At 43.0% G+C, this 26,708-nt stretch overlaps 1 protein-coding gene and 2 non-coding genes across 3 annotated transcripts; all 3 read left to right on the top strand.

Annotated features, from left to right (window-relative positions):
• Positions 1-1,470: 1,470 nt before the first annotated feature.
• On the top strand, positions 1,471-26,266 carry NOP58 (NOP58 ribonucleoprotein). The gene is made up of 15 exons (XM_077448606.1): positions 1,471-1,633; positions 7,170-7,246; positions 8,183-8,235; positions 8,440-8,564; positions 10,299-10,435; positions 17,936-18,000; positions 18,090-18,224; positions 18,966-19,111; positions 20,087-20,213; positions 20,857-21,020; positions 22,612-22,746; positions 22,959-23,020; positions 24,628-24,785; positions 24,893-24,996; positions 25,611-26,266. Exons 1-15 carry the CDS (start codon positions 1,589-1,591, stop codon positions 25,668-25,670), a joined length of 1,593 nt encoding a protein of 530 aa, XP_077304732.1. The 5' UTR covers positions 1,471-1,588; the 3' UTR covers positions 25,671-26,266.
• LOC143925851 (small nucleolar RNA SNORD70) lies at positions 7,628-7,707 on the top strand. The gene has a single exon (XR_013262072.1). It is a non-coding gene; the product is annotated as a small nucleolar RNA SNORD70 (small nucleolar RNA).
• LOC143925870 (small nucleolar RNA SNORD11B) lies at positions 18,696-18,778 on the top strand. The gene has a single exon (XR_013262085.1). It is a non-coding gene; the product is annotated as a small nucleolar RNA SNORD11B (small nucleolar RNA).
• Positions 26,267-26,708: the final 442 nt, after the last annotated feature.

Raw genomic sequence — 26,708 nt, forward strand, 5'->3', positions numbered from 1 at the left:
CCAGTTATAAAGCCTCCAAGAATCTAAACCTTTGTACAACATAGAAGAGCTTCACAATGAGGATTATTTACCAAAGCTGGAGAGTGCAAAATCAGGCTCAATTCTGCATAGGAACCAATCAGCGTCCATTTTATTTATTTTTTTGCCAAAGCTTAATTGAACAAGCTTGGGTTGGAAGCTGATTGGTTTCTATGCAGAAATGAGTCTGACTTTACACTCTCCAGTTTTAGTAAATAGAACCCAATGCACCTTGCTACATAGACATCACACACAGAGCAGCAAACACTGGCTGTACAGACACAGAACATATCTACATGTAGCGATGACACTTTGGACAAAGTGTCTGTCATGTACAAATTTAGTTTTTGCCTCAGAACAGTAAAGGGGTTCTGAGGGTTAATTATGTAGTTTAACTTTGACATCAGTTTGGCTGGGCTGTGTTAAAGTTCTGCCTGGTCATGTGTACAGTTAGGTGCACATGATAGGCTCAGAACCAGGCCTGGTTGGACGTTTTAGGTATCAGCTTTCCCGGAGCCAATCAGCGGGTCACGGGAGCGTTTGTCACTCCACAGCATGCTTCGGTTGGTTAACCCCAATAGACCCGCCTGGTCTGGGGTAGGGATCCGTCTGTTCCCGAGTCTCAGAACCAGCTGGTCCAAGGCGCAGTAACTGAGGGAGGATTCAAGGCGTCCAGGTGTGCTCTCGGCTTGGAGGGGCACTGCAGCTCGTGTAAGTGACCGGGGGAGGACTCTTCGGAGGAGGGCCAACAAGCTGGCATCCTGAGAAGTGCCTGGTTGCTGGGTTGTGAAGGACACTGATGAATCCACACTTTTTCCAGTACCGCCAAGGAGACAGAGAATGTTCCAGGTACTGAGGAAAAATTTTCCTATTCACTTCTGTTACAAGTTACTCAAGGTCAAAGATTTCACAAGTTCTAAATCAAAGTGCTGACTGCCATAATCTCTGGCTAGAGATTTGTTCAGCCTTGAAGCACCCAGCTGCGAGTGGCTACTCTCTGGGTGGTATTAGAGACTTTCTGATATTAGCAGTTCAAGGTGTCTGAGTTTCTTCACCCTTGCCCTCTGTTTCCATATGAGACTGTGTTTGTTGGATGTTACCCCTGCAAATAAAATCCTTTTCTAAAGGACTTTTATGGTGTCAGCGTCCAAAGTTGTTGGGTACTAAATCTGGGAACCCCTATACGTGGAAGAACCAGCCAAGCGGAGGTAACCGGTAAGCCCAAAAGCTAAGGCCGCCCTACCAAGGGTTATTATGGCCGCTACACACAGACAGCCAGCAGCAATTATCACCACTACAATGTGAAGATTCCTGTCAACAGCACTGTCCTATTATTCTCTACTAACTAGCTTTTCTCTTGTACTAAGCATGCGCAAAAGACCTCCGTCAATGAGCTAATTTCAGCGACAGGAAGTGGGCGGCCCCTCGGCCTCGGAACGGGAAGTGATGCCAAGGATTACAGGTCCTTTCTGCGCATGTGCGGGGAAGTTAGGGCTAACACGTGTCTGTTCTGCGCGGTTCCGAGTGGTGTGCTGAGGGTTCGGAGCGCCGCAGACATCCCGGTTCAGCCATGCTGGTGCTGTTCGAGACCGCGGCGGGTTACGCCATATTTAAGGTAAGGGAGAGTTATATCCCGGTCAGAGGAAACGAGGAGCCGCTTCCACGTGGCGAGTGCCCCGGGGTCCGGCCACATGGCGCACTCCTCTCATAGGAAAGCTGTGCTGCCATCTATCAGTATGATATGAGGCGGTGTGGTTGGCATGATTGCAAACATCTAGATGAATACATGAAAGTGTGATGATTGCTGGGCTTGTAGGACAGGCTGACACTGCATGTTGTAAAAAGTCTGCAGTCCGGATGAAGTGCAATGGCTGAAAGAATGTGCGATCATTCCACGAGGCCATTAATATCAATATATTCACACAACTCTCCTCCAAAATTCACTGACTTGTATACCCCCTAAGGGCTGATTTTCACCACGATCCCCGCATTTATAGATTTGTGTTTTCGGATGTTATTCAACCACTTTAGCTCTGCAAGATTTACCCCCCTTCATGACCAGGCCATTTTTGTCACAAGGAATTGTTATTTTAACTTGACAAAATGTATGTCCCTTTTCCCCTCACAAATAGAGCTTTCTTTTGGTGGTAATTGATCACCTCTGCATTTATTTTTTTGCACTATACAAAAAAAAGAGATAAACAGTTTTGAAGGGAAAATATGTTTTACTTTCTGTTAAAGCACATTCAGTAAAAAAAAAATCTAATTTCTTCACCAATTTAGGCCAATATGTATTCTGCAACATATTTGGTAAAAAAAATCGTAATAGGCGTGTATTGGTTTACGCAAATGTTAGTGTGTGTGTGTATGTATGTATATATATATATATATATATATATATATATATATATATATATATATATAGTGTGGTTTTCTATCTCTCAATTTTTACTTGTACTGGTGGTGATCGGCAACTTATAGTAGGACTGTGATATTGCGGCGGACCAAATCGGACACTAGCGGATACTTTTGTGGGAACTAGTGACACTAATACAGTGATATTTACCAAAATATGCATGGTCACTATACAAATGACACTGGCTGGGAAGGGGTTAACACCAAGGTCGATCAAAGGGTTAACTGTGCCCCTAGCCTGTGTTTTTGTACAGTTTTCAAGGTGATTTTACTAGGGGAAGACATGGATTTTTGTCCTGGCTTTGCGGGAACACAAGATCCATGCCTTTCTCACTGACAGAACAGTAATCTGCCTTGTTAATAGACTGACACTCTGCCTCTACCAAATCATTGGCAAAGGCAGACATTGAGTCTGAGGTACCCACTGATTGGCTCGCGCTGAGTCGCCAGTGGCATGCATTCGCACCCGCTATGCAGAAGAGCCAGATCATGTATATGTACTAGGGATTGACCAATATAGTCTTTTCGGGGCCAATACCGATTTTTTTTTTTTTTTTTTCCTTCCTCCTTCTCTCTCTGCCTTTCAGCCCAATATCGGGTGCTGTTATTCTGTAGATTTTACATTTTTACACTGCCCTTTAAAAAAAAAAAAAAAAAAACGTATTTTCTCTTGCTTTCACAAGGAATGTAAACATCCCTTGTGGCAGTAATAGGCAGTGGCAGGTACACTTTATGGGGCAGATCTGGGGACTAAGACCCCAAGCCCCTCCTCTGCAACTGGCGCCTTTAGGATGCCAGCAATCCTGAAGTGATGTCATGACATCGCTTTCGGGTTACTAGATCAGAACCTCGAACAAAGCATTAGCTTTGTTGGGGTCTTCGGCCACCCGGCAGACGTGCCAGCTGGTATTACAAAAAAGCCTACCGTCCGCAGTGATGCCTACCTGTGCATTTTAAAAACAATGTTAAAAACGAGTGAAAATTTCAAACAACATTCTTTCATTCAGCGAATGTACAAAGATTTTTCGTCTGCTCAATTTTCAGACGAGAATATTCAATGTGGCCAGCATAAGGCTCGGTACACACTAGGGGTGCAACGGATCGTCACGATCCGTGATCCGAACGGGTCAACCTGTTCGGATTGGCACGCCACGTGATCCGTGGAGTGCTCCGCTGCCTTGTCCTTGAGAGTCTGTGGCTTCTGCCTAACTCTGGAGCAGCGCCCATCTTGGTACACCCGGCGGCCGTTTACTACTTGATCGCTCCGTCAAACGACGGAGCGATCACTTGTAAACAAACCGGCGTCATGTCATGACGCCAGTTCCTCTCTCCCCTCTGTGCACTGATCTGTACAGTGGAGGGGAGAGATCGGATGGCAGCAGCGCTGTGGGCTGCACCTGTAGTGCTCACAGCACTGCTCTGTGACAATTGGCGTCACATCCATCCATGCTCAGCCATCCCTCAATACTCTGCCAATACCCGGCGATACTCAGCCGTACCCTGCCAATATTACAGTGGGGGAGATTGTGGAATTTACAGTGGGGACTATATGGTAGTGGAATTTTCACAGGTTTTTGCAAATTCAGTTATTTTTTTGCTGATCTGAAAAATGATCTCATCTGTGACTCTAATCCGAGGAACGATTTGATCCGTTGCACCTCTAGTACACACCTATGCAGTTTGATTTGGATCTGTTTTTGCTGTGCGTTTTGATTTTTGCACATGTGATTTTTCTGCGATTTTGCTTTTATTTTGGACCGATTTGTTGTTGGACAGATTAAAAAACAAATTGCTGCAAAAACGCATTACATGCTTTTCTGCAGATTCTCCAATGAAGTATATTGAACCAAAAAAAGCACAGTTTTGCATTAAGAGTCCCTGACCCTTTCCAAATACGCATCGGCTGAAAAAAGCATATATGTGAACGTGTCCCATAGGAAACCATGTAAATGAACTGTAGTACATTTCTGCAAAAAGCCCCAAAAAAACACATAGGTGTGAACCAGGTCTAAGATGTTGAGTAACACATAATGGGGTTAAAACTAAAGTTAGACCTTTTTATAGTACAAAGCAGATATCACTACTGTAGGTTTTTTTTTTTTTTTTTTTTTTTGTGTGTGTGTAGAGCTGTGACAGTAAAATTTACAATAGCAATTGCTCTTTTTGTACCATAAAGGACTCGTTTTTTTTTTTTACCCCAATATGTTACTGGCGGATTAATCTACTATGAAAATAGTAATCGGTTAATTTCTTAATCGATTAGTTGTCGATTAATCGAATAGTTGTTTCAACCCTACTTGTAATAGAAAAATAAAAAAAAGCATGACAGGACCTCTTAAATCTGAGATCTTGGATCAAAAAGACCTCAGCTCTCATATTTACACTAAAATGCAATAAAAAAATTAAAAGTTGCTTTAAGAGCTATGGGTGGAAGTGATGTTTTGACGTCGCTTCTGCCCTGCAATGGTATGGAGATGGGTGGGGGCCATCTTCCACTCGCTCATCTCCATACCAAGCCAGGGAGAGGACCCAATCGCCTCTGCTGCTACAGACGTCTCTGGTAAGTGGCGGAGGAAGGAGGGCCCTCTCCCATCACTGATAAGTGATCTTGTGGTGGTTCTGCCGCAGAGACCACTTTTATCTGAAACCATATTTCGCTGACTGGAGAAGATACCGGGGTTATGGTAGCTAGCTGCTGCCATAACGATATCCCTCTTCAAAGTGCCAACGTATATTGGCATGGTTAAAATTAAGCTATCTCTAATCTGGCCCACAAAAAAGGAAGAAGACACAGTCCTTATCTGTGTGTTTATTGGACAGACCCGGAGGTAGCTGGGTCCATTAACATCCATCTGTTCATAGGACCCTATAGACCTACCGATCAGGTCCACCTGAAAAACTTGCAGCAAATCTCATCAGAATGCCCTTGTGAACGGGGCCTAATTAGTTGCAAAAAAAAAGCAATTGTATTATACAAGATTTATATAGTGCCAACAGTTTGCGTAGCGCTTTACAAAAATCAGGCAGTACAGTTACTGTACCATTCAGTACAAGAGGAACTGGAGCCCATTAGAGCTTATAATCTAAAAGGGGGTGTCAATGATACAAAAGGTAATAAACTGATAGAAAAAAGACATTTAGTTGTCAGGTAGAGGTATGGGGGAGAAATTATTATTCAGAATTTATATAGCTCCAACAGTTTGCAAAGAGCTTTACAACATTGGGGCAGACAGTACAGTTAAAATACAATTCAGTACATGAGGAATCAGAAGGCCCTGCTCATATGAGTATTGTGTGTGCAGTTTTGGATTGATTGAGTTTGAGGAGGTAGCGTGACAGTCATACTAATGTCTCTTGATGCCTTAGCAGACTGATGGGGTGAGCTTAAAGGGTAGGTCCGCCCACCCCTGCAAAAATTAAAAGCCAGAAGCTACACATACTGCAGCCGCTGACTTTTAATAGGATACATGCCTGTCCTGGAGTCCAGCAATGTTGGCACCGTGTCTGATGTTTCCAACAGCTGTCAGGTGCTTCCGCCGGCATTGCCGGCAAGGGAACCCGGCAGTGTAATATTACGGCTTCACTCCTGGTCCCTAATGTGCATGCGCGAGGCACCACTGCGCTCCCCTACTGGCCCGGCAGCGCGAGAAGGGGGGAGCCGCTGACTTAATTTGCTGCAGCCTGGTCTCCCAAAGTGGGGACAGGTATCCGCTCCCCCCGAAAGGTGCCAAACGTGTCACCGTGGGGGGGCGGACAAATGAGTGGCAGTTCCATCTTTAAGGGGTAGAAAGATGTGGGTGTCAGTATAGGAATGGTATTGGGAGCTTCAGCTGACCCGTGGAGGAGTGTAGTACAAGACCCCAAACAGAGGAGAGGAGGTTTTAGTTAAGTCAGGTACAGGCTGCAGTTTTTTTTTTGGGTTGCACGAAAAAAACTGTCAGCTGTAATAACCATGTGAGGTTAGTATAGCCATCTCCCCTGCTGAGCTTTTGAGTTTTGATGGGGTGACGGCCCCCCACCAGAACACCACTCCGATCAGCTGTCTCTGACCATTGGCTGAGAGCGCTAAACGGGAGTCGGTCGGCTGCTGGTTTTCCAGCATGCATGTCTGACAGATGGCCGAACGGCAGAATGTTGGCCAGTACTTTTTTGAAACAGCAAAGGTCTCCCAAAATTCTGCCTGTGTACGGAGCGTTATGATGATGAAGGTGCAGTGAAATAGAGGAGCTGGGAGCCAACAAAGAGTACAGTCGCACACACCAAGGGAATGGAGTTTTTTCAAGAGTAAGATGGTCAACTGTATCAAAGGAGAAGAGAGGTCCAAGAGTAAGATCCCTTTCACACAGTGATGATGGGGGGGGGGGGGGGGTTTAACCCCTGCTAGCGGCAGGGTTAATGGCACCTGAAAAGCGCCACCGCCGAAGCGATTTGCAGACGCTTTCCGCAGCAGTACCCATTAATTTCAATGGGCAGGGGTGGTGTATACAGAGCTCCTGCACCGCCCCAAAGATGCTGCTTGCAGGACCTTTATTCCTGTCCTGCAAGCGCACCACCCCAGTGTGAAAGCACTTGGGTTTTCACACTGGTTGCAGCAGAGGCACTTTACAGGGACTTTCCAGGTGCTATTTTTAGTACTTTTTTTTTTTTTTTCTTCTTTATGGTTTGCATGTTATCAGTTTATAACTAATCCTCTGTATCTGCTGTTGGGTACTGTAATCTTTATAATATTTTAACAGGTCCTGGATGAGAGCAAGTTACAGGAAGTAGATAGTATATGGAAAGAATTTGAAACGCCAGAGAAGGCCAACAAAGTGTAAGTTCTACATAGAATCTGTGCTGAGTTTAAAAAACAAAACAAACATATGATGTGATTAAAGTAAAATCTAGCCAATATTTTTTTTGGGGGGGGGGGGGGGTGTTACAAAAAAAATCTTAATAAAATGGGGTAACCCACAATACAGCTAACTTAAACCACGGCATCAGTTACAGGTGTGTGTGTGTCAGATTATAGATCTGTATAGAGACATAGATATACTATATGGAGACCTAGATCTCTGCTGGAAATAAAGTGAAAGCATTTTATCAGGAGCTGGTTTCAAGTTGTTTGAATTTGGAACGGACACCAGATATTGGCCACAGGGGTGTTTTGTAATGTTAATATTTGTTTTAATGTGAGTAAATTTAATTGATACTGTAATGTTGCCAATGATGGATTATTGTTGAATGAACCGTGATTAAATACAGTTTCGTCACTACCACTGAGGCAACAAATTAGTAAATGTGCTTTTCTGAAATTATGCTAGGTGTTCACACTTATGAAGGTTTCGGTTTTCGCTGTGCATTTTGCAGTGCAGTTTTTTCAGTTTTGATTTTTTGTTAGGGGGCAGGTGTCTGTCATGTGGCAGACACCAGCTAAAATGCAGCAGATAACTATCAAAGGCAATGCCTGCCTTTTTGATGCGTTTCCAAAAATTTAAATCTATTGAACCAAAACTGCAAAATGCATTTGTGTGAACCTAGCCTAAATCAAGGATGGACAGAGTGCTGTACAATGCTGTAGCCACATAATTCTTTGTATATGGAAAGCATATATATAAAGCCAGGGGCCACACATGTTCTTTCACAAAAAATATAATTTGGAGATCTGACTTCCTAGCTTCAGACTTGTCCAGCTCTGTAATCCATTTTTCCAGTGCTATTATAAGTATTTAACTATTTTTTTTAATTTTTTTTACTTTTTTGTTTATAGAGTTAAGCTTAAACACTTTGAAAAATTTCAAGACACAACAGAAGCATTGGCTGGTAAATATTCTAAGCTCCTGCATTTTTTAAATTGAAATGTACAGTTGCCTGTGATGGATTTTTGTTAACCTGAAATACTATGATTTAACCTTAACTTTTCGTCACTACCACTGAGGCATCATTTTTCTAGTGGTGGGCAGGATACATTAAATGTATGTTGGATGTAAAAGTTTTTTTTTTTGTTTTTTTCCTTTTTCCTCACAGCTGCCACTGCTTTGGTTGAGGGGAAGATCAGCAAAAACCTGAGAAAAGTCCTTAAAAAAATAGCTGCAAAGGAAGCACATGAGCAACTAGCTATTGCAGATGCCAAGCTTGGAGGCGTTATCAAGGTATGTTAGCCTGAAAAAAAGATTTGAAAGGGTCAGCCGGCCACCAAATTATTTCAGTTTGGCTGGCATCATGAACAATGAAAAACAAAAGCTTAACTTGCCGACCAGCCTGCAAAAAAACCTATTCTGTCTAAACAGGGGTTTAGTTTGCACATATTTGCAAATACATAAGCTGCAGAGCCACTTCACGTCACCCCAGTATGTTTATGTAGTCCTAACTAAATTTTGAGAGCCTCTATAGTAGAAGCACATGCATTATAATGGATAGGTGTAAGCAGTGGCCATTTGTTTGTGATCATGAACTAGCTCTTGTATCTCTGTGATTCCAGTATTGGCTCTTTCAAAGAATGCAGACTTAATGTTTTTGGGTAGAGGCAGAACAAGGTTTAGAGGGAAGGTTTTTATAGCTAGAGTTCTGAAATGTTAAGATTTCCAAGAAGCTGCCATTGTCAAAATCCTGTTTAGCAGTACTTTTAGTTATTAACTATAACTTCTAGTCATGGTCTGTAAGGCCATTCATTGCGTCCTTTTTAAGCTTTAAAAAAAAGGAGCTCCAGTTTTTTTTTTTTTTTTTTTTTTTTATTAAAGGGGTTGTAAAGGTAAATGTTTTTTCACCTTAATGCATTCTATGCATTAAGGTGAAAAAACATCTCAGTGCCGGCGCCCCCAACCCCCCCCCCCCTGTTTTACCTACCTGACCCCTCGAAAGTCCCGCGCTCGCCCCCGCCGTCCTCTTCACTGCTCAGCCTGGCTGCTGATTGGATGGATTGAGGGCAGCGCAGCCATTGGCTCGCGCTGCTGTCAATCACATCCAATGATGTGGCGAGCTGGGGGCGGGACGGGGCCGTGTGTTACAGCCAGTGGCTATAGCCGCTGGCTGTATCACGGGAGCGCGCCCGCAGGTGCTTCTCACCAGAAGTAACTGCTGGAAGAAGCATAGACAGCGGCCGAGGGACCCCAGAACAGCAGGTTTCGAGGCCACTCTGTGCAAAAGGAGCTGCACAGTGGAGGCAAGTATAACATGTTTGTTTAAAAAAAAAAAAATTTTACTTTACAGTCCCTTTAAGTCAACCCCTACAAAAACCATAGCTGCTGAATTTTAATAAGCACACTCTTGCCTCTCCCAGGATCCAGCGATTGTACTCACCCAAGCCGTCCCTTCTCCTGGCTCTGGCATCTCAACTGTGGGCACCCAGCTGTGACAGCTTGGTGCTTCGCAGCCGGGTGCACGCCGCATATGCGCGAGTCACGGTGTCCCTCCTGAATGGTCTGGCAGGCTTGTGACATGTCCCAGAAGACTGCAGGGTGGAAGAGGGAGAGAACCACTGTTTCGATCGCCTGTCAAAACTAGGTGCCACTCCCAAAAGAAAATGTCATCCAAATGTGGCAGAGGAGGAGCACTTAAAGCAGAACTTGCCCTTTTAGATTTTAAGATTTTAAGGTGCTTGCTTTAAAATACAGCTTCTGAGTTCTTTAACGTACACCTGTTATCCTTGAAAACATTCTGACCACAGGACTAAATGGCATACCTTTTGTAAAGTCTCCTGGTTTGAGGAATTACTACACATTTTTACATAGTCTTGCTATCTCTCGGTCTGTCCTGCTACCTCCCAAATTTATTTTGACTACTTATGCTGAGCAATTATAGTAAAGGGTGAGGTGATGACTACTCAACACCTTGATGGGTTAAAATGGTCTTCTCCTCTAATAGTGCTCTCAAATTTATCTCAACAGGACAAAGTGAACCTCAGCTGTGTTCACAATACAATGGTGGCAGAGCTGATGAGGGGTATCCGCAACCAGATTGATGGCCTTGTTGCAGGAATTTCTACCCGCGAAATGTCTGCTATGTCTCTTGGTTTGGCCCACAGGTAACAAATTTATCGCCATTTTGTTTTATTTATTTAAATTGGCAATTATCATAGTTTGGAGTAAGGTGGTAATGAGATGCATTTTAGAGAATGTCAGGAGAGTAATTTTGGAAGTTGTCATTGCTGTTTGGCTCTGTGTCTGTCATTCTTATATTCTGTCCTCCAAAAAATGAAACCAAGGCCTGGAACAAACATACGCATATGTCTCTGGTATGGTACTTCAACTAAACCTATTGATATTGGCTGTATATCTTTAGGTGGCATTGTTTTCCCGTTAGCTGTAGGGTGCTGTACAGATCAAGGGGTTTGTCCATTCCTATGGTTCATATAGGGGCCAGTGACACAGAAAAGTAAGACTGGTTTGTCCTTGGTTATCAGATCAATGTTGTAGCTTTACAGTAAGTATGAGATTCCGTATCTCTATTACTTGCAGTACACTTATTTGAGTGTCCCCTGAATAGTATTCCTTTTTATGCAAAACAATCAGGATGCCAGGAATGTGAGTTTATTCACTTATCAAATGTTTAAATTTTCAACGTTAACAGTAAAAGTGCAACCATTCAGAGCTCAGTCTCAAGTGGATGCCTAGGTGTGTTATATGACACTACAGGTCATTTAATATTATCACAACTTCCTCCCAGAACCCTCTAAGATACTTGGGCATTTCCTCCTGATCTTTTGCCACCATGAGGACTTCACTAAATGGCCAACGTTTGGGTTTCTGTTAGAGCTGCACGATTAATCATTAAAAAAAAAAAAAGCATGATCTCGATTCAACCCCCGCCCCCCCATGATCTCTATGCAGAATTTCCTGATTAATGAAACAAATGTAGAGTTCTCTGCTCACTCAGCTGTCAAAAGAAAAAAAATCCAGGCAGCCTGCTAAATTTTTTCATAACATTGTCCAAGCTGGTAGATCACTATAAACAAAGTAAAGTAATATTTCATTCTTAGATCAAAGGAATGAACTTCTGTATGTAAATGAGGGAAGTTTAACCACTTATACTGCATTCACTCCTGAGTGTTTCCAAGCCGCGATTTTGTTCAGGTCATATAAAAGGCAGAAAAACGCCTATAATCTTGCCCAAAGAAGCTCGTGTTCTTTTTTTGAGCTTAGGGCATTTTTCAGGTATTTTTCCTCAGGTGATGCGCCGAAATTTCAGCCGATATGTTTCGGCGGCCGAAATGCCCTTTTCAGCAATTTGCCGAAAGAGAAAAACGTCCGATAATGGAGCCAACCATGGGGCGTTGCCTGGGTAGGGGACGGAGCTCCGCCCCTGGTGCCGTCCATCATGAAAAGTTATAGTGCAGGAGAGCCGCCTCTGCCACCTGTTTGATCACAGCGCCGGGAACATCACAGCTTTCATTTCAATAGCTGTGTGTTCCCGGCCACGCGCCATCACATACAGCCCCTCCCCCTTGTCCGGGCACTTTGATAGACAGATCACCCGCAGTATTGGACAGATGATCTGTCTATCAAAGTGCCCGGACAAGGGGGAGGGTGATCAAACAGGCGACGGAGGTGGCTCCTCCTCCTCTCTTCCCTTCACAGGCTAGCTGCAATGGGGGGACACTGGCTGGCTGCATCTGACGGGCACTGGTGAGGCTGCATTGTCATGTATCATTGTATCTCTTAATCATGTGTGCAGTCTCTGACCATCTCCTGTACCATGTCCCCAGTCTCTGACCATCTCCTGTACCGTGTCCCCAGTCTCTGACCATCTCCTGTACCGTGTCCCCCAGTCTCTGACCATCTCCTGTACCGTGTCCCCCAGTCTCTGACCATCTCCTGTACCGTGTCCCCCAGTCTCTGACCATCTCCTGTACCGTGTCCCCCAGTCTCTGACCATCTCCTGTACCGTGTCCCCCAGTCTCTGACCATCTCCTGTACCGTGTCCCCCAGTCTCTGACCATCTCCTGTACCGTGTCCCCCAGTCTCTGACCATCTCCTGTACCGTGTCCCCCAGTCTCTGACCATCTCCTGTACCGTGTCCCCCAGTCTCTGACCATCTCCTGTACCGTGTCCCCCAGTCTCTGACCATCTCCTGTACCGTGTCCCCCAGTCTCTGACCATCTCCTGTACCGTGTCCCCCAGTCTCTGACCATCTCCTGTACCGTGTCCCCCAGTCTCTGACCATCTCCTGTACCGTGTCCCCCAGTCTCTGACCATCTCCTGTACCGTGTCCCCCAGTCTCTGACCATCTCCTGTACCGTGTCCCCCAGTCTCTGACCATCTCCTGTACCGTGTCCCCCAGTCTCTGACCATCTCCTGTACCGTGTCCCCCAGTCTCTGACCATCTCCTGTACCGTGTCCCCCAGTCTCTGACCATCTCCTGTACCGTGTCCCCCAGTCTCTGACCATCTCCTGTACCGTGTCCCCCAGTCTCTGACCATCTCCTGTACCGTGTCCCCCAGTCTCTGACCATCTCCTGTACCGTGTCCCCCAGTCTCTGACCATCTCCTGTACCGTGTCCCCCAGTCTCTGACCATCTCCTGTACCGTGTCCCCCAGTCTCTGACCATCTCCTGTATAAAAATATTTTTTGTAATGTTTCTGTATCGGTTTTCGGCCTAGTGTATTTTTCATTTTCGGTATCGGATTCGGTGAACCCCTAATATATATATATATATATATATATATATATATATATATATATATATATATATATATATATATATATATATATATATATATATATATATATATATATATATATATATATATATATATATATATATATATATATTGTGTGTGTATGCATGCCCAAAGTGTCAATATTTTCTGTGGCCACCATGGGCACGGAGTTCACCAGAGCTTCATAGGTTGCCACTGGAGTCCTCTTCCATTCCTCCTTGACAACATCACAGAGCTGGTAGATGTTAGAGACTTTGCACTCTTCCACCTTTTGTTTGAGGATGCCCCTCAGATGCTGAATAGGGTTTAGGTCTGGTGACATGCTTGGCCAGTCCATCACCTTTACCCTCAGCTTCTTTAGCAAGGCAGTGGTTGTCTTGGAGGTGTGTTTGGGGTTATGTTGGTATACTGCCCCGTGGCCCAGTCTCCGAAGGGACGAGCTCATGCTCTGCTTCAGTATGTCACATTACATGTTGCCATTCATGGTTCCCTCAATGAACTTTAGCTCCCAGTGTCGGCAGCACTCATGCAGCCCCAGACCATCACACTCCCACCACCATGATTGACTGTAGGCAAGATACTTATCTTTGTACTCCTCACCTGGTTGTCGCCACACATGCTTGCCGCCATCTGAACCCAATAAGTTTATCTTTGTCTCATCAGACCACAGGATATGGTTCCAGTAATCCATGTCCTTAGTCTGCTTGTCTTAAGCAACCTGCAAGCTTTCCTGTGCACCATCTTTTAGAAGCTGCTTCCTTCTGGGATGACAGCCATGCATACCAATTTGATGCAGTGTGCAGCATATGGTCTGAGCACTGATATGCTGACACCATCTAAACCAAATAAGTTTATCTTGGACTCATCAGACCACCATTCCAGTAATTCATGTTCTTCGTCTGCTTGTCTTCAGCAAACTGTTTGCAAACTTTCTTGTGCACCATCTTTTAGAAGAGGCTTCCTTCTGGGACAACGGCCATGCAGACTAATTCTGGAACTCAAGGCCCTGAACTGCTTTGTGCAGGTTCAGAATAGTCCATTCGCTTGGTGGCATCCCTTCATCAGGAAGCCCATCGACCTGAAGGATGCCTACCTGCTCATTCCAATTTGTGCACACTGCCAGCGATTCCTCTGCTTTGCTGTGGGAGAGGAGCATTATCAGCTTGTGGCGTTACCCTTTGGTCTCACCTCAGCTCCTCGGGTCTTCACAAAAGTGTTGGCCTGGTTCTGGTGTTGCTGCGCCAGCAGGAAATTGCTGCTCTGGGCTACCTGAATGACCTTCTGCGAGTGGAGTCTCCTGCTACCCCGAGGGGCGAAATGGAGATCACTATTCAGACAGTTGGATTTTGGGTGGCTGAGACTACCCCCAACTACTCAGAAATTGTATTATCTGGGTTTGACTCTGGATTCCGCTCTGGACAAACTCCAGAAGTTACAGACAGCAACTCGCTTACTGCTGTCCAGCAGGCGAGTCTACCCTGCAGACTTGCATGCAGGTGCTGGGCCTGGTGGTATGTACTTTTGAGGCGGTCCCCTTTGCTCTATCCATATGAGATCCTGTTAAAATTGGACAAATGTCCATGATCTCTGGACAATCTGATTCGGCTGAGCCAAGAAACCAATGGGTCCTTGATCTGGTGGCTTTGTTTCCTGGCTCTTCGGCGTGGAAAATCCCCTGCTCAGGGTTGCTGGACATTGGAGGAATCTAGGCTACCTGTCAACATCTTGGAACTCCGGGCGATCAGATTTTGTTTGGATCATTGGACAGATTGACTTCAGGGTCTCCTGGTATGGATCCAGTCGGACAATGCCACGGTAGTGGCCTATGTCAACCACCAGGATGGAACAAGGAGTGTGTTATCGGGACTTGAAATGGCTGGCATTCTCCGGTGGGCAGAGCGCTCAGTCCCAGCTATCTCTGCCATCCACATTCCCTGGGTGGACAACTGGCAGGTGGATTATCTCAGTCAACAGGTGTTGGACCAAGGGGAATGGTCCCTTCATCGGGATAATTTTTAACAGATATGCCTGCTCTCGGGCATTCCAGAGGTAGATCTGTTAGCATCAACAGGTGCAGTGGTTTGTGGCCAGGTCTTCCGGATCCTCTGGCAAACACTCTGGTAGGGCCAGTATCATCTGATCTTTCCTCCTCCTAAAGCTTCTTTCGTGGCTGTTACGCAGGATCGAGGCCGTAGGAATTAGTCATTTCAGTGACCCTGGACTGGCCTAGTCTGTCCTGGTGCGGCTGGTTGCAAATGCCCCCTGGCGGCTGCCTCTCAGAGGATCTGTTATCCCAAGAGACTATCTTACACCCTGCTTTACTGTCGTTGGCTGTTGAAAGCCAGGTGCTGAAGTATAGAGGCTTATCTGCATTGGTGATTCAGACACTACTCAAAGCTAGGAAGTCTACTTCCAGGAAGATATATCATCAGATGTGGAAAGTGTACGTTTCATGGTGGGAGTCTGTGTTCACCCACATTCCTTTTCCGTGGCATGGATTTTGACATTCCTTCGGGGTTGAAAAGAATTTGGCCTTGAGCACTATCAAGTGCCAGGTGTTGGCTTTGGCAGTTTTCTTCCAACGTCCCCTGGCTTTGCATTCCCTGGTCCGTACCTTCATTCAAGGGGGTTCGATGTGTGACTCCACCGGTGCGGTCCCCTTTGCCACCTTGGGACTTGAATCCGGTGCCTTCTGTTCTACAGAAGCCTCCTTTTGAGAATATTGATAAATTCCCCTGCTCACTCTCACAGAAAGTGGCTGCCTTGGTGGCTATCACTTCTGCTCGCAGGTTGTCGGAATTGGAGTTATGTCGTATGTCCTACCTGGTGATTCACAAAGACAAGTGGATCTTCGTCCTTGTCCTTCATTCCTTCCAAACGTTTCTGATTGAAATCTGCAGGAAATTAGCTTTGCACACCCTGGATGTGGTTCTGGTGATCAGGGTGTATTTTTTTGCTGCCACTGAGTCCTTTCGGAGTCTGCTTCGTCTGCGACCATGTCTAGATGGATCAGACACGTAGGCCTATTCTACCAGGGGTCGGGTCCCCCCAACCCCCCCCCCCCTCTGGTGAAGGCGCACTCCACTCGAGTGCTGAGTGCCTCCTGGGCCTTCCGTCAGGTGTCGATGCTAGTTTGCAAGGCGGTCGTCGGTGCACACTTTCACAAAATCTTACGAAGTTAATGTGCTGGCATCTGCAAATGCCTCATTTGGCCGCAAGGTTCTGTGGTCTAGGGGGTTTCTTGCTTTTCAGGTTGTGCTCCAGTTCTCGTTGAGCTACAGTTATATGGTTGGTTTGTTTGACTGCCCCACCCCTCATGTTTGGGACGTCCCTATAGTTCTGAATAAGTGCTGTCTGTCAATGAAATGGATTTTACGGCCTTTTTTCTGTTTTATTTGTGGGAAAATAAGGACGCAAATTTTGTTTTGGTACAGCATCGTATGACTGTACAATAACCAGTTCCCTACCGCCGTATTGTAAAATGACGCTACAGGAACTGTTCCTCCCTCCGGGTGGGCGTCGTATGACGTCCTCTGCTTCCCGGCATCGTGTAGAGCGCATGCTCGATGCAACACTGGGGACCTGGTGTTTGTGCCCGGTGACCGCGATGTCTGTCGGGCACCTACGATTGCCCGATGTCAGAGCCGGGATGTGAATCTGTATGTGTAAACGCACAGATCCACGTCCTGTCAGGGGAGAGGAGAGTACAGAGGAACACCGGTCTCCTCCCCTCATCAGTCCCCCCCCCCCCTCCACCGTTGGATTCACTTCTCTAGGACACGCATTTAACCCATGCAGCGCCCCCTAGTGTTAACCCCTTCCTTGCCAGTCACTTGTATACTAATCGCACCGATCGCTTTATAAATGTGAGTGGTCCCCAAATAGTGTCAAGCGTCCGATCTGTCCGCCGCAATCTCAGTCATGATAAAAATCGCAGATCACTGCCATTACTAGTAAAAAATAAATAAATTACAAATCTATCCCCCATTTTGTAGATGCTATAACTTTTGTGCAAACCAATCAATATACGCTTATTGGGATTTTTTTTTTTTTTTTTTTTGTGGGGGGTAAAAAAAATGTAGAATACATATCGGCCAAAACTGAGGAATAAATTATTTCTAATTTTTTTTTTTTTGTGGTTCATAGCGCAAAAAAGAAAAAAATCGCAGAGGTGATCAAATATGAGAAAAAAGCTTTGTGGGGATTTTTTTTTTTTTTTTTTTTTTTTTATTTTGGGTACAATGTAGCATGACCACGCAATTGTCATTCAAAGTGTGACAGCACTGAAAGCTGAAAATTTGTCTGGGCAGGAACGGGGTGAAAACTCCCTGTATGGAAGTGGTTAAAGCAGCGCAGTGCCAAATTGTAAAAAGTTCTCTGGTCATTAAGGGGTTAAATCCTTCCAGCCCTGAAGTGATTAATTGCAAGATTACAATAAAAAGGGGGGTAAGAAACAAATTCAACCACCACATCAAAGGTCTGGGGTGTGTGTATATATACACACACCCCCAATCTTCTGGGACACGCCACGGGTCACAATGTCCAGCCATTCACAGCGTGGCTGGCGCCCACAGTTAAAATGCCGGCGGAGAGGAGCGATGCTTCGTGTGCCTGGATCATGAGTCTGGTTATTAAATCAGGAAAAATTACACATTTTGTAGCTGCTGACTTTTAAATGCGTGGAACTCCGCTTTTACGTTCACGTTTCTCTTGCTAGATTACTAATTGTGTGTGTGAACCTCTACAAAATCCAGTTTAAGTGCCTTTAGTAAACTTGTATCAAGGATAGTAATTTTATAATTCTGCAGTTTGCTTTATTGTGGAATAACGCCTGATGCTGATTGTTTTATATTTCTTTTTCTACAGTCTTTCTCGATACAAACTCAAATTCAGTCCAGACAAAGTGGATACAATGATTGTACAAGCCATATGTAAGAAAGTTTAAAAAGATTAAAGAAACTTTACTGATGAAAATTGTATTTATTGTAACAGTAAGTATGGCTTCTTTCTTTAACCCAAGCTCTTCTGGATGATCTGGATAAAGAGTTGAACAATTACATAATGCGTTGCCGAGAATGGTATGGTTGGCACTTCCCTGAGCTTGGCAAAATTATCACTGATAACCTGGCATACTGCAAGTGTCTTAAAGCTGTTGGTAAGTTCATATCTGTACACAAAATATGATAAAGTATAATTATTTTGCATTTTGATTGTGTGGATGTGTCCAACTAACTTGTAATTTTATTGGCTTGATCTACAATTTCTGTTTAAAGTGAAGTGTAATATGTAGGCTTGCTATTTTCAGTGTATTGAAATGGGATGGCTGCAGAATTCTCTACCAAGACAATTTTGAAAAACTAAAATTTAAAACCTAGTTAACTGGGACAAATATTTCTTTATTCTTGACATGTGAAACTATTGAAAAAGTGTGTGTGAATTGTTTGAAATTCTGGTAAAAAAAAAGATTTTTACCAACATTTCTATTATTATTATTATTATTATTATTATTGTTATTGTTGTTATTGCTATGGTTGTCAGGCTGGGTGTCAACACTTTAACTGAGAATTCACAAGTTTAGTAAGAAGGGATGTTTTCTTGAATCTCTCAAACTAGTTTTGCAGCAACCTCTGGCCAGTGATGATGATTTATGTCTAATTGCCTGATACTTCTATGAAGGCAATTTCAGTCACTACCTCATCTGAGGCCAAAGTTGTTAGAGAACTATACACTTGCTACATCCTATAGCTTCTGGTCACCTTTAATGGGGTTTTTTGTCAGGTAACTACAGAGTCTGTACCAGGCTCAGGAAGGGACTATACATATGCTAAATGTTGAATGAATGTAGTATTTTGTTCATAGCCTGCTCATTTACTACAGTCAATTTCTTTTCCAATAGGTGATCGAGTTAACTTTGCTACATTTGACCTCTCTGAGTATTTGCCAGAGGAAGTAGAGGCAGAAGTTAAAGCTGCTGCTGAAATTTCTATGGGTACGGAGGTATCGGAGGAGGATATAAACAACATCCTACACTTGTGTGACCAGGTAATTATCACATAGTGCTTTGTAAAATCAGTCCTTCTCCAAAAATAGAAGGGCCAGTTCACACCACATGCAGTCCAGTGCTTTTTTTTTTTTTTTTTTTTTTTGTTCTGCATTAAAAACGCATGGAAAGTAAGTTATATGGTTTTCAATGGCATAGTTCACACCAGTGCTTGCCAGTTCTGGAAAAAAATAGAACATGCTGCATTTTTTTCTGCACTGGACTGTACCGCTGTAAATAGCATCAAAAATGCAATGGAACACACATCTTTTTAAGGTTAAAGCGATGTTCAGCCGATTTTGGTGTGTGGTGTATGTATTTTTTATTTTTTTCACCACTTCATCAACAATTGTGCGATGTGGCTCCCAAACAAAATTGACCTTTCCCCCCCCCCCACAAATAGAGCTTTCTTTTGGTGGTATTTGATCACCCCTGCGTTTTTTTGTTTTGTTTTTTTTGCGCTATAAACATATATCTGTTTTTTAAGTGCAGAAAAATACCTGTTGATCCTAAATGCAGTGCTGCTCTGTGCACTCTGCAGCGTGATCTCAGTCTTCATCAGCTATTTGGCTACTTCTGAAATACAGAACACCTCCACCTAATGTATGTGGTTGGTGTACTTCATACCTAACCTAATTCCTTTTCTAAGACATGGATAACACTGAATGCTGCTTTGAAATCGTGTGACTTCCCTGACATGCACAGATGTCTATGCAGGTCACATCTGAAATCGCAGAAAATAATGCAGGAACATTTTTTTATATCAAATTGGCGCAGCAGAAGAGCCGCACCAATTTGAAAGATTCCATTGCCGACCATGGGGTACGACTTGTCATGTGATTTGGAACTGTCAAATTGCATGACAAGTTGCATCTGTGTGAATGGGGTCTTCGGGTTCACCTCTTTAATTTGCAGTAAAATGTTTACTTTTAGGCAGTTTGCTTTAATCCAGTATTTTTTTTTTTTTCTGTGTGCAGGTGATTGAGATTACAGAGTACAGATCACAGCTTTATGATTATCTCAAGAACAGAATGATGGCTATAGCCCCTAACCTTACTATATTAGTAGGAGAGTTAGTTGGTGCCAGACTTATTGCTCATGCAGGTGAGTTTTGTTGTGCAAAAATCTGTATATGGTTTAAAAAAAAACTAGAAATACTCTGCACTTGGCCAAAAATTGTCAATAAGCCTAAGTGGTATAGCCAAGCAATAGGGTGTGCGATCTCCAAATATAAACCTCAAAAAAAATAATAATTATATATATATATATATATATATGGGATTTTAACCAGAGAAATGTGTGTGTGTATGTATATGTATATGTGTATATATATATATATATATATATATATATATATATATATATATATATATATATATATATATATATATATATATATATATATATATATATATATAAAAATTTTTTTTAATACTATACATTTCTCTGGTTAAAATCCCATTGAGACTTATAATGCGGTTCGTTGTATTCCATTCTCAAGGGTTGCCCCTAACACATTTTCCCAACTCTTACGTACATTTTTTTTTTTTTTTTTTAGTGTACTGCCATGTATTGTATTGTGTGCCGCATTAGGCAAAAATGATGCACGTTCAATCATGTGTTCTGGTTCATTAACTTTGATTGTGCTGCCTTAATGCATTACAGACTAGTGTATCAGAAAAGACAGGTCTGCGTGGGCTCCTAATATAAAGTTCTGGATTATCTGATCATGTGTGTTATTTTCCAGGTTCCCTTCTAAATCTAGCAAAACACCCGGCTTCTACTGTGCAGATCTTGGGAGCAGAAAAGGCATTGTTTAGAGCACTAAAGACCAAAAGGGACACTCCTAAATATGGTCTAATTTACCATGCTTCCTTAGTTGGACAGACTACGCCTAAGAATAAGGGAAAGGTGAGTCTTGTGAGATTTACTGCTTGAAGCCATTTTATGTCCTCCTGCCTTAGCTGATCCCTCTTTGATGGACATTAGAAAATTGGTTCTGTGGTATTAGTGTTTTTAATGGACATAAACCCTGTTTTTGGGAGGCCTGTTCTTCGAAGTACTTAATATGTTCATGGTTAATCTGCTGCCAGACAACTTCAGTATCAGATTTTCTTAAGTCATAAAGCAGAGGACAGGTTTGATATTCATAACCCTGGCATTAGAGCATGGTACCTTCAAGTGATTGGACTCTGCACTAGCAAAGAGAGGTGGATGGCCAGGTATTAAATCACAACACAGGTTGCACACTCTACTGCCGAGAGCCCTTTTATAATGGAAGTCCGGTCAGTGTGTGTGCGCGCGTGTGTGTGTGTATATATTATATTTTTTTCAAGCAATAGCCCCCACTTCACATCACATTCCCCATCACCCCCGCCTTCTTTACAGTGCAGGTAACTGCAATGACAGTATGTCATTTATAGGATGTCGTTTTGTGTCAAAACTTTCATTTGTACCCTATTTTTGCTAAAGCTCGTTTTCTTAGATCCACCTGCAAACATTCAATGGACTTTCTAAGAAATCACTGACATCTGAAAATATAGGACTATATTTTGTATGATGGCTAAAAGGAAATGAGAGATTTTGACGCCCTGTAATATCTATAGCCTGGCGTACGGGACACGGGCTTGATATTTATAGACCCTTGGTTATAGTCTGATACCTTCAAATGACTAGACAAAGGCAAATAGTTTGAGGCTACAACTCCTGGGTGGTTCCCTATACCACTACATGAGTCTTAAATTTTATAGCAAGCTATGTAGAATAACAGAGGGGAGGATGGCCTGTGCTCTGTACTGTATGCCAAGATATGGAATTTACAGGTAAATCAATCATTTTTATGCTAATTGTAGAGTACAGGACACACAGGCTTGATATTCATAAACCCTGGCATAAGGCAGTAAATGGGAAGTATGGTTAACAACAAGGCAAACAGCTGTGCTAACAGGCCCAACAACAAGGGTGAACAGATTCAACTGCTGTTGCAGTCACTTCTTTAAAGTGGTTCTAAAGGCTGTTTTTATATCTTGATGCATTCTATGCGTTAAGATGGGGCTGCTGCACACAGAAGGATTATAATACCTGAGTCCCATCTCAATCCAGCGGTATTGCACAAGAGACTCTGCTGTCTGGGACTCCACCCCCCTGGCTGAGACAGCAGTGTGAAGTACCATTGGCTCCCGCTGCTGTCAGTGAGCCAATGAGGAGAGGGGTGGGGGGTGCGGCCAGGCATTGGCTCAGTGTCTGGCTACAGGGAGCTGCAGCTTAGATTGGGTGCCCCCATAGCAAGCTTCTTGCTGTGAGGGAAGGGGCTGAAGAGGGACCCAAGAAGAGGATCTGGGCTTGTCTGTGCAAAACCACTGCACAGGGCAGGTAAGTATAACATGTTTGGCAGTTTGTTTGTTTTTTAACCAAAAAAATGCGAGTTTAGTATCACTTTAAGCATTCCATAAGCAATTTTCTTTACTAACTTGCTAATTTTTATTTTTTCCCCCCCACATAGATATCCCGTATGCTGGCAGCCAAGGCGGCTCTTGCTATCAGATATGATGCCCTTGGGGAGGACACAAATTCTCAGCTGGGGGTAGAGACGAGAGCAAAATTGGAAGTGCGTCTTCGAAATCTGGAGGAGAAAGGGGTATGTGATGTAAATGGAGTACAACTTGCTGTCTTGTCTGTGATGATGACTAATTAATATTGCCTGATATTTCTATGAGGGCAATATCAGTCACTACCTCATCTGAGACATTTTTTTCCACCTTTTGTGTCACTCCAGTATATGGATTTTCCATTCTTATAATTGGTAATATGTTAGATATCCTACTGAATTATTCTTTTTACCCCCTCCAGCTGAAAAGAATAAGCGGCACTGGAAAAGCACTTGCCAGGGCAGACAAATATCAGCACAAAAGGTAATTTATTTTGTAAAGTTGTGTTGCGGTTAGGCTTTGGATCGGTTTTCTTTCTATATTACTTGGTACTCCTTTTTTGAGGATACTTCTGAGGCCGAAGGTTATTTTATGGCCAATTTTTAGAAGGTGTCAGGAATTTTTCCCTGAGACATGAAGTTTAAATTAAATCTCCACACTAAGGCACCTTTTACATGATTGGCCTGCTGGAAGTTGCCTCTTATCTGGGCATTGGGTGACCAATATCCTAAACGCCTGTTACCTCACATAGACTTGCTCTGCAATCTCCACATCTCAGCACCACTAAACAGCAGGATGGTCAACCAGGCCTTGAAAGTATTTTACGGTTCATGAGAAAGAAATCGGGGGACGGTGTCAGTGGTTTTTTTTATTACAATTTTACTTAAAAGAAAATTGTAATAATCAACCCAGTTGGGGGTGGTGGTTGGGGCTTTGGTGAGATATCAGTGGTCTAAACAGACCCCCTGACATCTGCCCTTTGAGACAGGGAAAGGGACTGAAGATAGCAATTCCCCAGTCCCTTTCTCTGCAGCCTCAGCTCCACTGAAGATGAATGGACAGGAGACAGAGGCTCCTGTTCATTCATAAACTGAAGCATTGTAAACTGTTTACGATGGACAGTCACTGATCACTGACTGTTGGTTCAGAAAAGGAAGGTGCCTGTACATGCCAGATTTAGACTCCTTCCTCCACTCTACATCCTAGGGCAGGAAGGACCTTGGGAACATGGAAGAGGACATGGGTACAATTGGGGGGGGGGGGCGGGGGGTGATCAATGGTTACGGTGGGGTAGTTACAAGCACCTCTGTCCCTGTATAGATTTCAATAAAGCAGCTGAAAGCCGAGAGAGAAGAGGTGGCTGTCTGCCGCACCGATCAATCATGACTGCCCAGGTATCGTATTAGGCATTGGAGCATTTGTACAAGTAATCCTGACAATGCTATTTCTTATAGTCAAGGATTTAAAAGTCTTAACAGCTCATCAGTGTGAGTTAATCATGAATAATGGCCCTATAATTATTGCAGTTACTCTGTTCCTGGGGATACGATACGTCACATATGTGGTCCAGTCGCTGTTTACAGGGGCAGGTTTTTTTGCTAGTTTCCCAATATCTCCCCTGCCCTCCAGAGCAGTTAACCAAGCACAGGTGATCGTTCTGAAATCAGAAGTGACAACCTTTCTCTTCCAGCTTCATTTATCAGAGAAGATTGGGGAATGGCTGTTGCTTAATCTCCTCTGTGTGAAGCAATCCTGGCCGCTTTACTAGCGGAGGGAGGTGGGGACGGCCCTTCTGAATACCGTAAAAGTTGTCAGGCGGCTGTAGAGCTGCCTGGATCACGTTTACTAGACGGCGAATCGCCATCAAAAAGATACTAAGATCTTGGCTGCAGCTATCTTGATATAACCACTTGCTAGCAAGCTGTGTATATGGTTATGGCAAGTGGTAAAGAACAAAAGTTGTGATGCATCAGATGACTAGAAAATTAGCTGTATTTCTCTTCCTAATTTTTATTATTAAAAGATTTTCAGTCCTATTTATTGAAGCGAATAACTAGTTTTAACATGTTATTGGTATGCGTGTTTTTCAGTGAAGTAAGGACCTATGACCCATCGGGGGATTCGACTTTGCCTTCTGTCCCCAAGAAACGAAAGTTTGAGGAGGTTGAGCAGGAAGAGGAGCAGCCAGTTGAGGTCAAAGCGAAAAAAGCGAAGAAACCCAAAATAACAGAGATAGAAGCAGCAGAAGGCAAGTGATCATATGCGGATTGTTTTTAAAAGATTCTTAGAAATGCTTGATTTTGGCTCAACGTCCTCCTTTTTTTTTTTTTTTTTTTTTTTTTTTTTTTCCCCCAGAACCAGAAGAAGTTGAGTCCACCCCAAAGAAAAAAAAGAAGAAAATTAAAGTAAAAGTAGAGGAAGCACAAGCAGAGGAAGAGCCTACAACTAGCACAGCTGAGGTAATTAGAGTAGTAGTATAAGAATGGCCAGGGATAGAATAATCTGAGACAATATTGAGGCTGCCATTTTCAACCTGCTGAAAATGCCAGTTACCTGGTTGTCATGCATATCCAGTGTCTTCAGTACTTTGTTTTTTTTTTTTTTTTACCTGCAACAAGCGTAAAGATCAAGAGTACACTCCATGGTTGCCTGCTTGCTCGCTCCAGGTCAGAGTACTGATGCAAGAGATTGATTCTAGGAATTAAGCATTTTTGTAATGCATATTTTCAAAAGTTTGGCAGCATCGGCAGAGTATTTCTTTTGGCAGTTTACCCTTTTTTTTTTTGTTTTTTTTTTTTTTTGTTTTTTTTTTTGTGCATGCATGCTTTCACCTTTTTGAAGTTTCAAGCTAGCATGTGTAAGTCTGAATATGACAAAATCTGCTCCTTAAAGCAGTTGTATTTTATTCTACGCACTTTTTTTTTTTTTGCATGTGATGCTGAGATCTGTTTAAATAATGTACGGTACAAGGGCTAATCAAAATAGCTTACGTTTATTCTTCCATGTTAGTAGGTGTACTGTACTTTGGCTTTTATCATTGTTTATATGTCTTTCTTGCACTTCCTTCTAACAGCCTCCTAAAAAGAAGAAGAAGAAGAAAAAGGTGAAGCAAGAGGAGGAGGAGGAAGATTAAAGATTGTGGACTTTTTTTTTTTTTTTTTTCTAATGAACTGCTGTCAGTATATTTTAGTGCTGGAGAAGATCCTGGAAATGAGAATAAAGGCGCTTCTCTAAATGTCTTCTCACATGCTAAGGATTATGGCATGGATCTCTAAAAATTCATTTATTTTTTATTTTTAGATTTACAAATACCTCGGTTAATTTTATAGCGCATCATTTATTTGGATCCGTTTTCTCGTGCATTGCAATACAAATGCTGCAATCTTTTGAAAATTTGTAAACATTTCTTATATGAAAGATGACGTCCTCGGAAAATTTTCACTTTATAACCGATTTCTGTTTCAGCTTTTTTCCCAACGCCATTCTTTCTTTGGGTGGATGCACTTTTTGTGCATGTGTAAATATTTTTATCATTATGCTTACATCTACATTTTTTTTTTTTTTTTATCAAAGTAGAATTCAATTTTAGGATTTTTTTTTTTTCCTCTGTAGGGTCAAGGTTGTTTTACATATCTATGGTAAAACTAGTTGGTCCACTGGTCTGTAAAATTAAATCTCTATTTACCATCGAATAAACTCGTATGAGGCAGGTATTCAGAGGGCAACACAGCTACATTTCGTGTTCTTCCTTTGATTAATGTGACTCAGACAAAAGGGCTGCCATTGTTTTACTTTCTGGAAATGCTAGTGGCTTGACTCTTTTTGGCCACAGACCTGCAACTATGCATGTTGTCTCTATACTTTTCCTAGGTTCCTGACTAAGATAACATTAAAGATGAGGCTTTAGTATGATCACGATAACCAGAAAACAAGCATTTTCAAAGGGGAGTTTAGCAGAGTCATAGGCCATTTATTTCCCTTAATGAGCCCCCAACCACTTCATGAACTTTTTAGGACCCTACTTTTTATTTATATAATGGAGACCTTATCACCAAGGTTTACATCATTTGCAAAGTCCAGACAAAATTGAAGAATCTTTGCAGCTTTGTTGCTAAACTTTAATTGCCAAAGGAAAAAAAAACTACAAAAAACTTTATCATCCATAGTGTTT

The sequence above is a fragment of the Lithobates pipiens genome, unplaced genomic scaffold (assembly GCF_037356315.1).
Source record: "Lithobates pipiens isolate NorthernLeopardFrog02 unplaced genomic scaffold, aLitPip1_a1.2 Scaffold_22, whole genome shotgun sequence".
NCBI classification, from domain to species: domain Eukaryota; kingdom Metazoa; phylum Chordata; class Amphibia; order Anura; family Ranidae; genus Lithobates; species Lithobates pipiens.

Excerpts from the sequence above, each read along its gene's own strand:
- NOP58 (XM_077448606.1), top strand. The coding sequence starts at position 1,589 with ATGCTGGTGCTGTTCGAGACCGCGGCGGGTTACGCCATATTTAAG. Across the intron at positions 20,214-20,856 it reads CAGACTTATTGCTCATGCAG|GTTCCCTTCTAAATCTAGCA; the intron begins GTGAGTTTTGTT and ends GTTATTTTCCAG. Across the intron at positions 24,997-25,610 it reads CTACAACTAGCACAGCTGAG|CCTCCTAAAAAGAAGAAGAA; the intron begins GTAATTAGAGTA and ends TCCTTCTAACAG.